The following is a 14,449-nucleotide window of genomic DNA, read 5'->3' on the forward strand; positions in this document are numbered from 1 at the left end:
TTGAGATTACGAGCGCGTGTACTAAGATGGTGAGCGCCCCCACATCCAGGTAGGGCCGCAGCTGGGCTATCCGCCTGAGGTGAAAAAAGGCGGTGCGGACCACGGACGCCACCTGGGACTCCATGGAGAGCACCGGGTCCAGATGGATCCCCAAGCTGCGTACACCATCCTTTGCAGGGAGAGTCACCCCCCCAAAAGAGAGGGAGTTTCCCATATCCCCAACTGTGGGAGGGCCCACCCTCAGTACTTCCGTCTTGTCCGGGTTCAGCCTAAGCCCGTTCTCCTGCATCCATTCCAGTATAGTCCCCAGGCAGCGCTGAAGGCACAGAATGGCTTCTCCTGCGGTTGGCGAAAAGGAGATGTAGAGCTGCGTGTCGTCCGCATACTGGTGACACGAAGCACCACACCCCCTGATGACCCCACCCAGCGGCCTCATATAGATGTTAAATAGCATTGGGGAGATAATCGACCCCTGTGGAACCCCACAATTGAGGCTCCACGGGGCCGAGACTCTCTCCCCAAGCTGAACTCTCTGGGGGCGGTCCTCCAAGAAGGAACGGAGCCAGGACAATGCCAGGCCACCTATTCCCAACTCGGAGAGCCTCCCCAGGAGGATACCGTGGTCAATGGTATCAAATATGAAGCTGTGGCAAAGTGCGGGGGAAAGCGTGGCAGGGCAGAAGTGCTATTCACAAAGCAGTTCTGCATGCATGCTGCCCAAATGGCATGACAGGCTTTTGCAGCTAATATCAGCCAAACAAATATGCTTCCTTGGTCTTGTCCCTTTCCTCAAGTGTGTTTTTAGACTGGTGTAAAGCTGTAAAGCTAATTAGGAATTGGGCTGTGGGGCAGTGAAGGGGAAAACCACCTTTCTATGACTGGAAACCAAGGTATTTTCTCCACCTCCCTGTTCTTAATACTCTCAAGAGGGAGGTTCCTAAAAGGCATTAAGCTAGCCACCCCTCTCATCAACCAGCCTGGACCCTCAGTAGAGGTCGACACAAGACTGGGCGCATGCACTCCCAATGCCACATTTCTTCCCTTCCCTTCCTGCCCCATCCCAGCTCAGCTGCCAAATCTCCTAAGATCACCTTCAAGGGACCTAGCACCATTGTCCTCTCCGTCGACTTGTTTTCCTCCCGCCAGGCAAACACAAATTAGCTCTGCAGAGAAATTTCCACAGGAGGAGTAGAAAGAAGGAGAGAGGAGTGTGAAGTCACAGCCTAATCTTTCTGTCTGGAATGAGGGGACAACTGAGTTGCCTTTTCTTGTCACCCATAGACAGGTGAGCTGGCTGGATAGAGGGTGGCAGTTCAATTACCCACTGTGCCTCCCCACTTTGGGAAGAGTCAGCCTGCGTAGCCATAGATAAGCTGCACAATCGCAGGATGCCCCCAGAAGACGGGAACAGTAAAGCACTTCTGAGTCTTCTCTATTGAGAAAACCTTGGAAAGGGTCACCATAAGTTAGAATTGACTTTGCTGTGTGCAATTATTATTTTTATAAACAGTTATGCAGCCTGCAAACCGGACAGGCACAATCCCACACTGCCCAGGTGTAACATTCAGCATATTTAAGCTGGCATAACTTTATGTTGCATGAAGATGAAAAGACTTTCAGCCTAAGAATGATGCCTATGAAATTACTGGCAATGCAGCAGAGCTGCTGCTATTAAAAATAGATTTTACATGTCCATCCTGCTTTCAGTAGTTCACAATAATCAGACTGTCTCCTGCAGAGTTAGAGATTTACTTCTGTTAGGATTTGTGTTGATATTTATCACACAACCACTTTCATGTAGTAATATACTGGTAGGGATGGAAAGTAAATTCCTATTACCTGAACTATTTTATGAATTGGTTAGGTTTGTGGTCTGCATCCCTCTTTTGCAGTTTCTCATTATCAGAATGAAACTCTGTACATCATATTATTTCTTGTTTCCTTTCTTTTTTCAAGTCATATGCAAGTGAATGAATGACTCAAATGTGTAAATCCAAGAAATGCATGCAAGTATAATTTAGTCAACAGGGAAATGCATTAAAGTGTAGGAAAAAACGTGATCTAAATTATACATAAATTTCTGTAGAGGGGAAAAAAGTCTAAAAACACAGGACAGAGCAAAGCAGAGAGTGCTGTAGTGAAATCCTAAGAAATGCAATTGAAATGATACTGACAGCTATTAGTACCCCTTTGAAAGGGTCACCTTAACTCAAACTGATTTGACAGCACATTATTATTACTACAGTGGTGCCCTGCTTGACAACAATAATCTGTCCCATTGAAATCGCTGTTTAGCGAAATTGTTGTCATGCGAAAACCCTTTCCCCATTGGAATGCATTGAAATCCGGTTTAATGCATTCCAATGGGGAAAATACCTCGTCATCCAGCGAAGATCACCCATAGGGAAGCCATTTCACGAGCACTGATCAGCTGCAAAAATGGCTGCCCTGCGAAGCATGGGTCCAGAAAACACAGGGCAGCCATTTTGCGAAGCTGATGATCATTGGAAAAAAGCGTCGTTTTGTGAACAAACGGTTTGCGAAGCACGGACCTAATTGACGTCCAGCGAATATCCCCCATTGGAATGACTGTTTTGCAAATTGCTTTAGCGATTGCAAAAAGTCATCGTTATGCAGATTCATCATTTAGCAGGGTCATCGTCTTGCGAGGTACCACCGTATGTATTGGCAAAAGTGCAAGTGAAGAGTCATGGCTGCACCCCCACATATAATATTCAATTCTTAAAAAACAAAAAACCCACTCTGTTTTATGAATGTGGGATATTATGCATCTGGAGCCACAATTCAAAAATCCAGGAAATGGTACAATATCATTCCCATGTGGCGCTCAGGAAAAAGAATGCCAAGCTTTACATAGCAATGGGCAGCTTGAACATGTACAACACCAATGGCAGCAGTCAAGATGGCCTAGAGCAGCTATGGTGAACACGTGAGCCATAAGTCGTTGGATTGCTACCCCTGGTGGCCAAACCTGAGGAGGCAGATGCAGCCATGGTGCTAGTGCCCCGACAGGCAGGGGACCAGGATCCAGAGCAGCTGGTGCTGGCGGCAGGGGGCCAGCCAATCTATAGGCATTGGTGGGGTTGGGCACGACTGGAGGCAGATCCAGGGGTCTGGAGGCATCCAGAGGACTCTGCCACCACTGCCACCACTTCCTCCGCTGCCACTTCCATTTCTGCCGCCGTCGCCCACTGGTGTGTGTGTTGTGTGTGTGTGTGTGTGTGTGTGTGTGTGTGTGTGTGTGTGTGTTTCAGTTTGGGCACTTGGGCTCAAAAAGGTTCGCCATCACTGGTTTATAGGATACCCTCTTATGCTCACTACCATTCACAAAGTGACACCAGGCAAGGAAAAATCCCAGAAAGTGACTACAGTGGGGTCTTGACTTGAGAACTTAATCCGTATTGGAAGGCGGTTCTCAAGTCAAAAAGTTCGCAGGTCAAATCTGCATTTCCCATAGGAATGCATTGAAAATCATTTGATCCGTATCTGCTCTTTTCCGTCCATAGAAACTAATGGGAAGCTGCTATTCTGCCTTCGACCACTAGAGGGGGGTATTTTGTTTCTTTTTTTTTCTTAGGTCAAGAAAGGTTCAGGGAAGGCAGGGAAAAAACAGTCCAGGCAGTACAGTACCAGGCAGTCCGAAGACTGTCTCCCAATCCACTCTCTAAACGCTGGGAGGAGTGAGGAAGCAGACAGGCACCCTTTTCACTGGCCAACAGTTAACTGAAAGTTCAAATTTTGCACTTTCCCTGCCTCCCACGTGTTTTTTTTCAGTTCATAACTCAAATCTAAGTACGTAAGTCAAGTCAATATTTTCCTATGAGAGCGGTTCGTAAGTCAAAATGTTCGTAACTCAGGCCGTTCGTAAGTCAAGACCCCACTGTATTTTTTTTTCATCAGTTAATCACGTCTCACCCAAACACAAAGCAATTATCAGGGCTGTTTTTCAACAAATGTGGATGTTGAAAGACAACAAGCAAAAACGAGTCAACTGAGTGTTTCCTGCCATGCACATATAATTGAAATTCTGAAGTGATCAGAATAGACTATATTGCCAGGAAATGTGGGGTGGGGCAGTACCAAAATAAAAAGACCTAACATGAAATGGGTTAACATCCTAAAAGAAGCCACCTTTGTTAATTTGCAAGATCTGAGCAGAAAATATTGGCAAAGACTGGTAGAAGTGGGGGTGGGGGGTGTAGTAGGAAGAGAGAACAACCGAATATGAAATGCTTTTGGTTCACAAGATCGAGCAGAGCTGTTGCTGGTCTGTAGATAAGCAGGCTTGGTTTCCCCTCCTGAGAATAAACACACTCTTTAGAGAACTGGAGGTAAAGAGGCAACAACTTTATTAATTAAAACTGTAGTACCGTGGCTGAGCACTGAGTTGGATCCAATTCCATCAGTAGACCCAAGTGCCACCCAATGTAACTGTCAACTCCCAGATCCCTCTAGACCAGTGGTTCCCAACCTTTCTGACACCACCTTTGCCTCTAATAGAGCCAAGCATCTGGTTAAAGGGGAAAAAATCAGTCTTCACTCTAAGTGGCTGGATTTGTATGCCATATCACAAATGTCCTATTCTCGTTGGTTCCCTTTGTCCAAAACATCATTTGGTTTGGAGAATTAGTTTGTTTATGTAACCTCAGCTCCTTTAAGAAAAGCATTCACAGCATTGCACTTTCAATGTATGTCACCAGCCATTTTGGAGGGGAGATATGATAATGTCCCATTTCATCAAAGACTCTGTGGATCAGGAGAGGTCGAAGATGCTTTACATTATTTAATAAGTTGCCCTTTATATGAGCACTCCAGAAGCCAACTTCTTGTTGGCATTCTCATATAGACTCTGCTTGGCTCAACTTCGCATGCTGCTTGTGGGCAGGGATGTAAAGATCAAGTAGCAAAATTTGCTTTGGCAGCAAAGAAAATATGTGTCAAGAATCAAAAGTCTTAAGAAAGAAGGGAAGTTATGTCACCTTGAATTTATGTATATGGGGTGAGTGTAGTTTTGCGTTGCTGTTGATATAGTGGTGACCTATGGTTTTAAACAATAAAGTTTGTTCTGTTAAATGTACATATTTCAAAATATTTTTACACCAGAAATTGAAACTCTTTTTATGTCTGTTCAGCCAGGAAGAAATTAAATGTTTTTCTCCTCATGGTTATTTAATTTGATCCTGGCTGGTAAGGTTAAAAGTTCGGCTTCCTCTGGAAACTTGCAATAACATTTATGTTTACATTTAGAATGCTGGCATTTATAAGAAACCCAGAAACCCAGACTTTTTCTCCCTCTGAAATTGCTAGAATGTTAGAGCCATGAATGCCTGGATTCCTTCCAAATTTTTTAAAAAAAGTCTGGGACTCTTTGTCAAGATAAGCAAGTTTAGTCTTTTCAATGTATGCAATTTGTTTTAAATCTGGACACACAGAAAATCACTAATGCATGCATGGGGGGGGGGTAAAACAGTTTTAATTTTTTTAAAAATATATCAACTTGAAAATGTTTTGCCCAAACAGACAAAATTTTGGCACAGAGCAAGAACAGACTGTCTGCTACACCTGTAACCAATTTGGTGCTAATCTTAGGTCCAGTTTCAAAGTTATACTCTTTTGTTTGGAGTCCTCCTATTTTTTAAGTTGACTTGTAGAATTCTGAATTGGACTGTCACACAATATCTATTGGTGTACTCTCAAGCAGCAATAACATAGCCATGCTGTCAAAGACAGACCAACAACACATGCAACTGTTCTGACACTTTGTATGGATCACACATGATACAGCAGCAGAACCCAGGGTACTATCCAGTTTATTAGGATCAGCTGACAGTCACTGAACAATTGGCTGGGAAGATGTATTTCTTATTTAAACATTTGCAGCCTGCTGCTTAGCCAAAAAGGCTTCTGGAATGCATAGATCAAAAGAAAAAAAGGCAGTACCTGGGCTCATATTTGCACTATAAAGACAAGACACAAAAGGAAAAAGAGACTGAAAGGAAGGAAAACAAGCAAGCAAGCAAAACTAAAGAAAATGAAGAAAATCCAGACCGCAATTCTAAAAATCAGCATGTTTGACATTTGATAGTGGGGACTTGTGTTCATATCCTAGATCAGCCACAGCATTGACTGGATGAGCTTGAACTAATTATTTCCTGCCTAATCCTTGCCTACCTGATAATGATTTTTCTGGGGGTTCATGGTTTGTTGCTAGGCACAAACCATGAACTAGCCCAATATGCTGCTTTTCTGGTTTATGCTTATCTCTTCTTCTTTTTCTTCTTCTTATTATTATTAGTTTTAATCTTTCTAAATATAACTGTGCCTAAAGTATGATACACCTTTCCCATCTTCATACTGATGAACTGACTCTGCACCAATGTTCAAAATAGCTCTCTTATAGTGAACACATGTGTGGTTTTGTAAGTACTGTCGTGCCCCGCTTTACGATTGCCCTGCATTACAACGAAACCATATTATGACGACGTTTTTGTGATCGCTTTTGCAATCGCAAAATGGTCTGAATAGGGTTTTTTCGCTTTACAATGATCAGTTCCCTGCTTCGGGAACCGATTCTTCGCAAAACGATGATTTTCCAACAGCTGATTGGTGGTTACAAAACGGCCACCGGGTAAATAAAATGGCTCCCCGCTATTTTCTCTGACAGATTCCTTGCACCAAAAATGGCCGCCCTATGGAGGATCTTCGCTGGACAGTGAGTTTCTAGCCCACTGGAACGCACTGAAGGAGTTTCAATGCATTTCAATGGGCTTTTTATTTTCGCATTATGACGTTTTCGTTCTACAGCGATTTCGCTGGAACGAATTAACGTCGTAATGTGAGGCACCACTGTAATATACGTTTGTTGAATTCTCTGAAGACAAACTGAGTATACATTGGACTGCAGTTGGGCAAGGCCAGTCCTATCAATAAGCCTTCAGAAGCAGTCAGCTCAGGAGAGTCCAATGGTGATGAGCGGCTGACACATGCACACACAGCCAGAGCAGAGGAGACACAGGCTGGAACTGGCTGGCTGGCTACGGGGGCAGGGAGGTGGGGGAGAGAGGCTCAGTATTGGCATTTTCACTGTCTGCCTTTTAGATGCCAGCTCCAAGGTTTCTGTGCTGGCTCAGTGAAGAGATGCCTCCTTGGGTTAATTTTGCCCTATCTGTCTGCTCCCCCCCATCCTGGAAGAAGATTTGGGCGACTGAGCAAGTGGCCTGGGGCTCCTGCATGCTGCTTGGTGGCCAGGCTCCTCCCACACCCTCCTGCTTTTAACACAACAGTAAGGCAAGTGGCCAATTACCTGGTGGTCTGAGAAGGATTTTTAAATGGATTGTTATAAATGTCTTTTAAAATTGCTTTTATTTACCATTCTAATAGTGTATGATGTTTGCGTAATTCTTTTAGATATTTGTATACTTACTGTTGTTAGCTTTTAAATACTGGTGGCTTTTTAAAAATTATACGAGCCACCTTGGGTACTTTCAAGGAGAAAGGTGGAATAAATATATTTTATATAAATAAATAAACATGGACAGAAATGTTCACTTTGGGGGAATCAATTTAAATGAGTCAATTCCACATCCACATCAAATTTCAGGTGGAGGAGTAAAAAAAAACTCTTGGCCACTCCAAAAACCACAATTCCCTGTCAAATTAATCTGTTCTTACACATGCATTGTGCATTCACCTATTCTTACAGCAATATAAAAAGGCTAAACCTGAATAGGGGTGTGTTTTTTAGCAGTGTAACCACCTTCTCAGAATTATACAATAACTGTTCTACCTTCAGAGGTAATTGGGTTCCTTATAATAGCTTTCTTGCTTGCAAAGCACAGCTCATTATATACAGGATACCCAAAGTTTAAGAACAGCTTCTCATCTTAAGGCTAGCTTCTTATCTCCAGTCACTGATCATAACAGCAGAAGAAGCTTGTGAGCCAGGTGGTTACACTGGCTTATGGGCTAGAAATTCTCTGTTGAGAGAAAAGGGCCCTGACAAGGGAACAGTTGTCTAATTTGCTTCAGGGAGATAGTGGCAGAGTTGCTATTCATATCCAATAAAAGAGGAATACACTCACGCCTCCCTGCAACATTAACACTAAACATGAGAAAATCTTCAGTGAACCTGCAATGGGGGCAGGGCTTGCTTATGAGACTTTGCTTCCACAACAAGCCAGCTGAATACCTGTGTAAGGCCAATGGTAAATAACTAAGAGATACACATATATGTAAAAGCACAGCTACAAACTGTACTTCTTGTCAGAGAGGAAATGTATTTTTTTCTTCTAAGCAGCATGTATCTGTAAGGCAGCTATTTATGTAATGAATACTAAAGTGAAACCCAGTGTCTTTTCTGGTTTCATAATGAAGTTGCTCTCTCCAATGAATGTAGCTGGCACCAGTACAGTGGTACCTCGCTAGATGACAACCTCGCAAAATGACAAATCCGCATGATGATGAGGTTTTGCGATCGCTATAGCGATTCGCAAAACAGTGATTCCAATGGGCGATTTTCGCTGGACGATGATTTGGTCCGTGCTTTGCGGACTGTTTTTTCACGAGATGACAGTTTTTACAGCTGATCGTCAGCTTTGCAAAATGACTTCCCTGTGTTTTGGGGACCGATGCTTTGCAGGACAGCCATTTTAACAGCTGATCGGCGCTTCGCAAAATGGCTGCCCTATAGGTGATCTTCGCAAAATTACAACGATTTCCCCCCCCCATTGGAACACATTAAATGGGTTTCAATGCATTCCAATGAGGAAACGGTTTTCACAAGATGATGATTTCGCTAAACAGCTATTTCTATGGAACAGATTATCATTGTCATGCGGGGCACCACTGTATCTGAAAGAATTGGCTGCTGTGCAGGTCTGATGTCGTAACTGAAGATCCTACCAAGTCATGCCCCAGCTCTTCCCAGTCTTCTTCTAGCACTTGAGAGAGCGTCAGTAATGATGTATTGAGATCACAAAAGTGAGTAGTGACCTCTGGCTTGAGAGAGTCATTATCTTTTGCTGAGAACATACCACTCTAGGTCCGCTGCCCAAGGGCCCACAAAAACTGGGATGAGCTCTATATGTACCTAGTATTGTCACATACATATTTTTCCTCACATACATAGCTACTACTTGTCAACTGAGACAAATGATATCCTTCCGCAGTGCAGATATAGCCACATGTGTCATGGCTTGCCATGCTTGTACCATCGAGAGGTGTTCAAGCTAACCCAGTCAGAATCTTGGAATGGAGTAAAGATTTATAGAAAAGTTATTGGCAAATATTATGGGCCAAGAGAAGTTTAACAACAACAGTAGTCAATTAAAGACAAGATCCTTATAAGTATCTTGTTATTATAGGATTTCTGTATGTACCCTTTGCACAATCACCCAGAGACATGTTTATAGGATAAAAGAGAAAAGATACAACAGAAATTATGGTAAGTATAAGAAAATACTTATGTTTAGTTTCGTTCAGTGGTGCCCTAGCAAAATGAGGTAGTAGTAACAGAGAGAAACCGAATAGTAAACAAAGGGGAAGAGAGCCCCACAACTTCCTGATGGGCATTCTCTGTGGTACCAATGGCAGCAGACTCAACAGAAACAGCTCATAGTAGGTGTGGTAGGTCAGTCAGGAGCCACAGACTGATGACATTATCAGCTGGTGCCAAGTCCGCTTGCCACTAAACAGCTGCACACTTGTGCCATGTTAATTCTGCAATCTCCCATCATCCATTCCATGATAAGAAACACCCTCACTTTGACCTGTTAATCAGATCATTGTGCATCAAATCATTTGTGGTAAAAGAAAAGAACTGGCACACATTTACCAGTCATGGCTAGCTGAGTAACAAAAAAGGTCATCCTGGATTTCCTCTTCCTTCTCCAAGTCGAGAACAGAACAAAGGCATTCCCAACAACTGTTACGACAAAAAGGATCCACAGGGTCACCAGCTGTTCTGTCTATAAGGAAAGAAAATAAGATAATAAATAGAATGACTCTATTGAGGCAAATGCATACGGTCATTAAGCAAGTTACTCAGGCGATTCAAGCCTTAGCAATGATACTCCCAGAATCCCTCATCAGATGGGGGAGCTCTGCACTTGTGTTGGCCTGTGTTTTTGCTTTAACTGAAATGTCAAAAAATTGCCATACCAAGACTTGTTGCTATCTTACATTTCTTAATTTAATGAAGGACAACCCATCTTACTGACAAAATTCATTCTGGTCAAGTTTACCATCTTTAAACAGTATAAGAATAAGATAGATAGGTGTGTTAGATTCAAATCATTTAAATAACAAATATAATGCCCATTTTGCTTGCATGTGTATTAAAATGTTAAGCTTTTTGTTATGATGCATGAATTACTGTATAATGAATAACACCATTTTAAAAAGTTAATTTAAAGAAAATCCTGTACTTTTACTACTTATGTGGTCAATCAAGAGACACTTTATTGTTTGTTTATCAGATGTAAGTAAAGGATAGTGATTTCTGCATGGCCAAGAAACAGGTAATGTACCACCAAAAGAAGGGATAGAAGTGGACAACTATGCATGAAATGTATATATATTAATACACATTTCATGCATAGTTAATAATAAACTGCCCAGAGTAGACCTGTTCTAGATAGATAGATAGATAGATAGATAGATAGATAGATAGATAGATAGATAGATAGATAGATAGATAGATAGATAGATAGATAGATAGATAGATAGATAGATAGATAGATAGATAGATAGATAGATAGATAGATAGATAGATAGATAGATAGATAGATAGATAAAAAATATGTAGACCATCTTCTCATCATTCGGGCTGTCCTTTGCTATGTATAGCTTTTCATTTTTTCCCCTGCTGTCAACATTGGCACAATATTCTGCAGCAATTGGATGGCATAGCTATTACCTTGGAAGAAAAAAACAACATTCAAAAAGATATTGATAGGCTTGAGCACTGGGCTGAAAACGACAGGATAAAATGTAACAGGAATAAGAGCAAAGTTTTACACATAGGGGAAAAAACCCACATGTACAGTTACAAGATGGGGATACTTGGCTCAATGATACTACAAGTGAGAAGGATCCTGGAATTGTTGTCAATCATAAGTTGAATATGAGCCAACAGTGTGATGTGGCTGCAAAAAAGGCAAATGCTATTTTAGGATGCATTAACAGATGTATAGTTTCCAAATTCCTTGAGGTACTAGTTCCCCTCTATTCTGCACTGGTTAGGCTCATCTAGAGCAGTGGTTCTTAACCTTTGTTACTCGGATGCTTTTGAACTGCAACTCCCAGAAACCCCAGTCAGGACAGCTGGTGGTGAAGGCTTCTGGGAGTTGCAGTCCAAAACTCCTGAGTAACCCAAGGTTAAGAACGAGTGATCTAGAGTACTGCACACCATACTTTAAGAAGGATGCCAACAAATAGGAACCAGTTCAGAGGAAGGCAAGAAGGGTGATCAGAGGACTAGAAATCAGAATGCAGTGCATTAATGTTTAAAGAAAAAATGTTAAATAACCCAATACAATCAATTCCAAAAATATGTATACACTAGGAAGATCTTCAGAGCTCATCTAAAGAGGGAGGGAAGGGGACTTCGGAGCATTTTAATTCCCCTTGTGTAAAGCAATTTCTGTAATGATAAATTTGATCACACAGCTATGTTCCCATCAACAGTGCAATTCTACAGATGTATGCTCAGCAGGAAGTCCTACTGAATTTGAAGAATGGGAATGATGCAAAAGCAAACAAAGCAAAATAATAATTCAGTCAATTATGTAGCAACACCTAATTTCATAGAAAATGCCTGCAAATATCTTAATGTTAAAAGATGGCAAAGATATGAAAAAAGTGTTACCATTCCTGATATTTCTTTCAACAGAGGGGGATCACCTTGAACAAATCCATGGTGAATAAAAATATAATGGATACTAATACTTTAATGTCTATAACATATTCTTATGTTTTTGTATAGCAATGATTTCGGACATAATCATCTCTAATCTTTTTGCATTTAGCAAGACACTTTTAAAAATCTACTGTATACATGTTAGGTTTGTTTGTTTTTTAATTTGCCTGAAAGTCCTTGATGATCATGCATTATATAGTAGCTAAAGATACAAGCAACAACTACAAATGGTATTCTTAGAGAATAAAAGGCAGATAAGGTGATAAACATTTCATGGGTATATAACACCTTACCAGTCCTATGTGTTGTTGTTGTTTAGTCGTTAAGTCATGCCCGACTCTTTGTGACCCCATGGACCAGAGCATGCCAGGCCCTCCTGTCTTCCACTACCTCCCGGAGTTGGGTCAAATTCATGTTGGTTGCTTCGATGACACTGTCCATCCATCTCGTCCTCTGTCGTCCCCTTCTCCTCTTGCCTACACACTTTCCCAGTGCTATACATATGAATAATGAGTAGTCTACGCACTTCTGTGTCTCTCACAGCAACACAACAGGTGCCAAAGCGGCTGGCATTATACCTATTTCTGAACTCTTTACCCCCTGCCACCTCCACTGTAAATTGGTAGGGAAGATGTTGTAGCATTCAGCCCTGCCCTCACCTGTCCGTCACAGCTGAGCAGTGGAACGGCAGCCAATGAGGGGACGGAAGGTGGTGCTAAAGGGGGAGGAGCTGGGATATAAATAAGGGTGTATGGTGTATGAGGAAGGAGACTGGAGAGATTTGAGATTAGTGTGAGAGACTTTGTGAGTCTGTGGGCCTGTGAGCCAAAAAGTCAGTGAGAGAAGGGTCTGTGTGTCAGTGAGTGAGAGATATTGATTAACAACTTGTGATTTACCTATTTCATTTTTATTGATCAAATAAACAAGTTTTAGTTTTGAAGCAACACTTGTCTCCTTAAATAATTGATACTGAACTGAAGTATTGGTGGCAGCAACTGAGTGGAAGAGCGAGCACCTCCTGGAGGCCTGAGATAGTAGAGACTCCAGCATGCCCGCTACAGATGTGTCACAAAGAAAACCAAACCCACAACTCTTTCTCCCAGAAGAATCATGCTCTAACAAATGACTGTTTTGGCAGGTGGCAGGAATGTGGGTTAAAAGGAAAACAATTGCGACTGGTCCATTAGGACAAGTGAGGTGCGTTCCCACCTCAGACTGTCCCCATCCCAGGTAGCTCTAGCTGCCTCCTTAGTGGAGTAATGGATCAGGGCCTCACCTGTTTTCTACCCTACCGTCAGTATGAATCAATGCTACAATCATCAAGTGCTCCGCTTGTCACACCTGGTTCCACCCCATTGGCTGCTGCACCTTCCATCCTACCAATCACTATGGACATTGGCAGGCCCTAATGAGGAAAAAGGGTCCATCAAGAGAATCATCTCCATCTGTCTTCTTCTCCATTTCAATCATGAACACACATCTCTGTGTGGGTGGGTGTTGGGCATGGGGTGGGAGGAGACATAACATGATTCCAGAACACAGAGAGTGGAAGTTTGAGCTTCTCCATTCCTGAATGCCAAGATGTCAGGGAAGAGTCCATGCACATTTATCTTGTCCTGATCCATCACAAAGTGCCATAGGTGGCCCTTGACATTAAAATGTTGCCCATCTTGCTATAGAAGCATGCAAGATTTTGTTATATTTAGAATCCAATTTAATCAAGATTTTTGCATCGTATTACCTCAGACTCTGAGTCAGAGCAAAGAACTGGTTTCAGCTTGCCTCAGTCACTAGAAGATATGAGCAAAAGACTGGAAGAAATTATCTGTCTACCACTTGCTTGTATTATATATACATGGGTCACAGACTACCAGTCACTGGTTAGAAGCCACTCATACTTCTTGCATAGTAAGTATCACCTTTATCCAGTTCTTTCCATCCCCTCCACCCACGGTAAATAAGTTTCATTAAAGGACCTTGGGACTTCCCTAGAGCAAAGGATTTTTATTGCAATACATGTGTTAATCTGCCCTGTGCTAGATGCTCATGTTCCCTGCCAACTAGTGTTTGTAAGCCACCAATCAACAACCACATGTTAAGATAATGGAGTGTTTCTATCCTTTTGTATTTTGATAGCCTCATATAACCACCCATCCAACCATGCAACAATGATCTACCATCTGAGGCTGCATTCCATGCATCTGATGAAGACGGTTGCAACACACTAAAGCCTTTGGCAAATAAAACTTCTTAGGCTTTAAGGCACCTGGGCTCTTTGTTTTCACTGCACTAACTAACTTGGTGTGAGGGTTCAAATTTTACCTCCTCTGGTTTCAACAGAGACACTGGGGACACTCGCTTTGGAAAATCATAACTATGTTTTATTGGAACATGTAACAGAAAGTCCATATGCTCACACTCAACTTCTGCATTGTCTCTCGTCGCCAACGGGTCCCACAAGGGAATCCAAACGTCTTTATTAAAGGGGTTACAGTTTGAATCATTCCAAGG

The 14,449-nt window shown here is 42.2% G+C and overlaps 1 protein-coding gene across 2 annotated transcripts in view; it reads right to left on the minus strand.

Moving 5' to 3' along the window:
* NPSR1 (neuropeptide S receptor 1) overlaps nucleotides 1-14,449 on the minus strand; it is a 115,898-nt gene that overhangs the window by 84,293 nt on the left and 17,156 nt on the right. For both annotated transcript variants that reach the window (XM_078377488.1, XM_073003788.2), the window contains exon 2: nucleotides 9,854-9,986. In XM_078377488.1, the coding sequence (XP_078233614.1) occupies nucleotides 9,854-9,986 (133 nt within the window). The remainder of the gene's footprint in view (nucleotides 1-9,853; nucleotides 9,987-14,449) is intronic.

This window comes from Pogona vitticeps, chromosome 6 (genome assembly GCF_051106095.1).
Source record: "Pogona vitticeps strain Pit_001003342236 chromosome 6, PviZW2.1, whole genome shotgun sequence".
Lineage (NCBI taxonomy): Eukaryota > Metazoa > Chordata > Lepidosauria > Squamata > Agamidae > Pogona > Pogona vitticeps.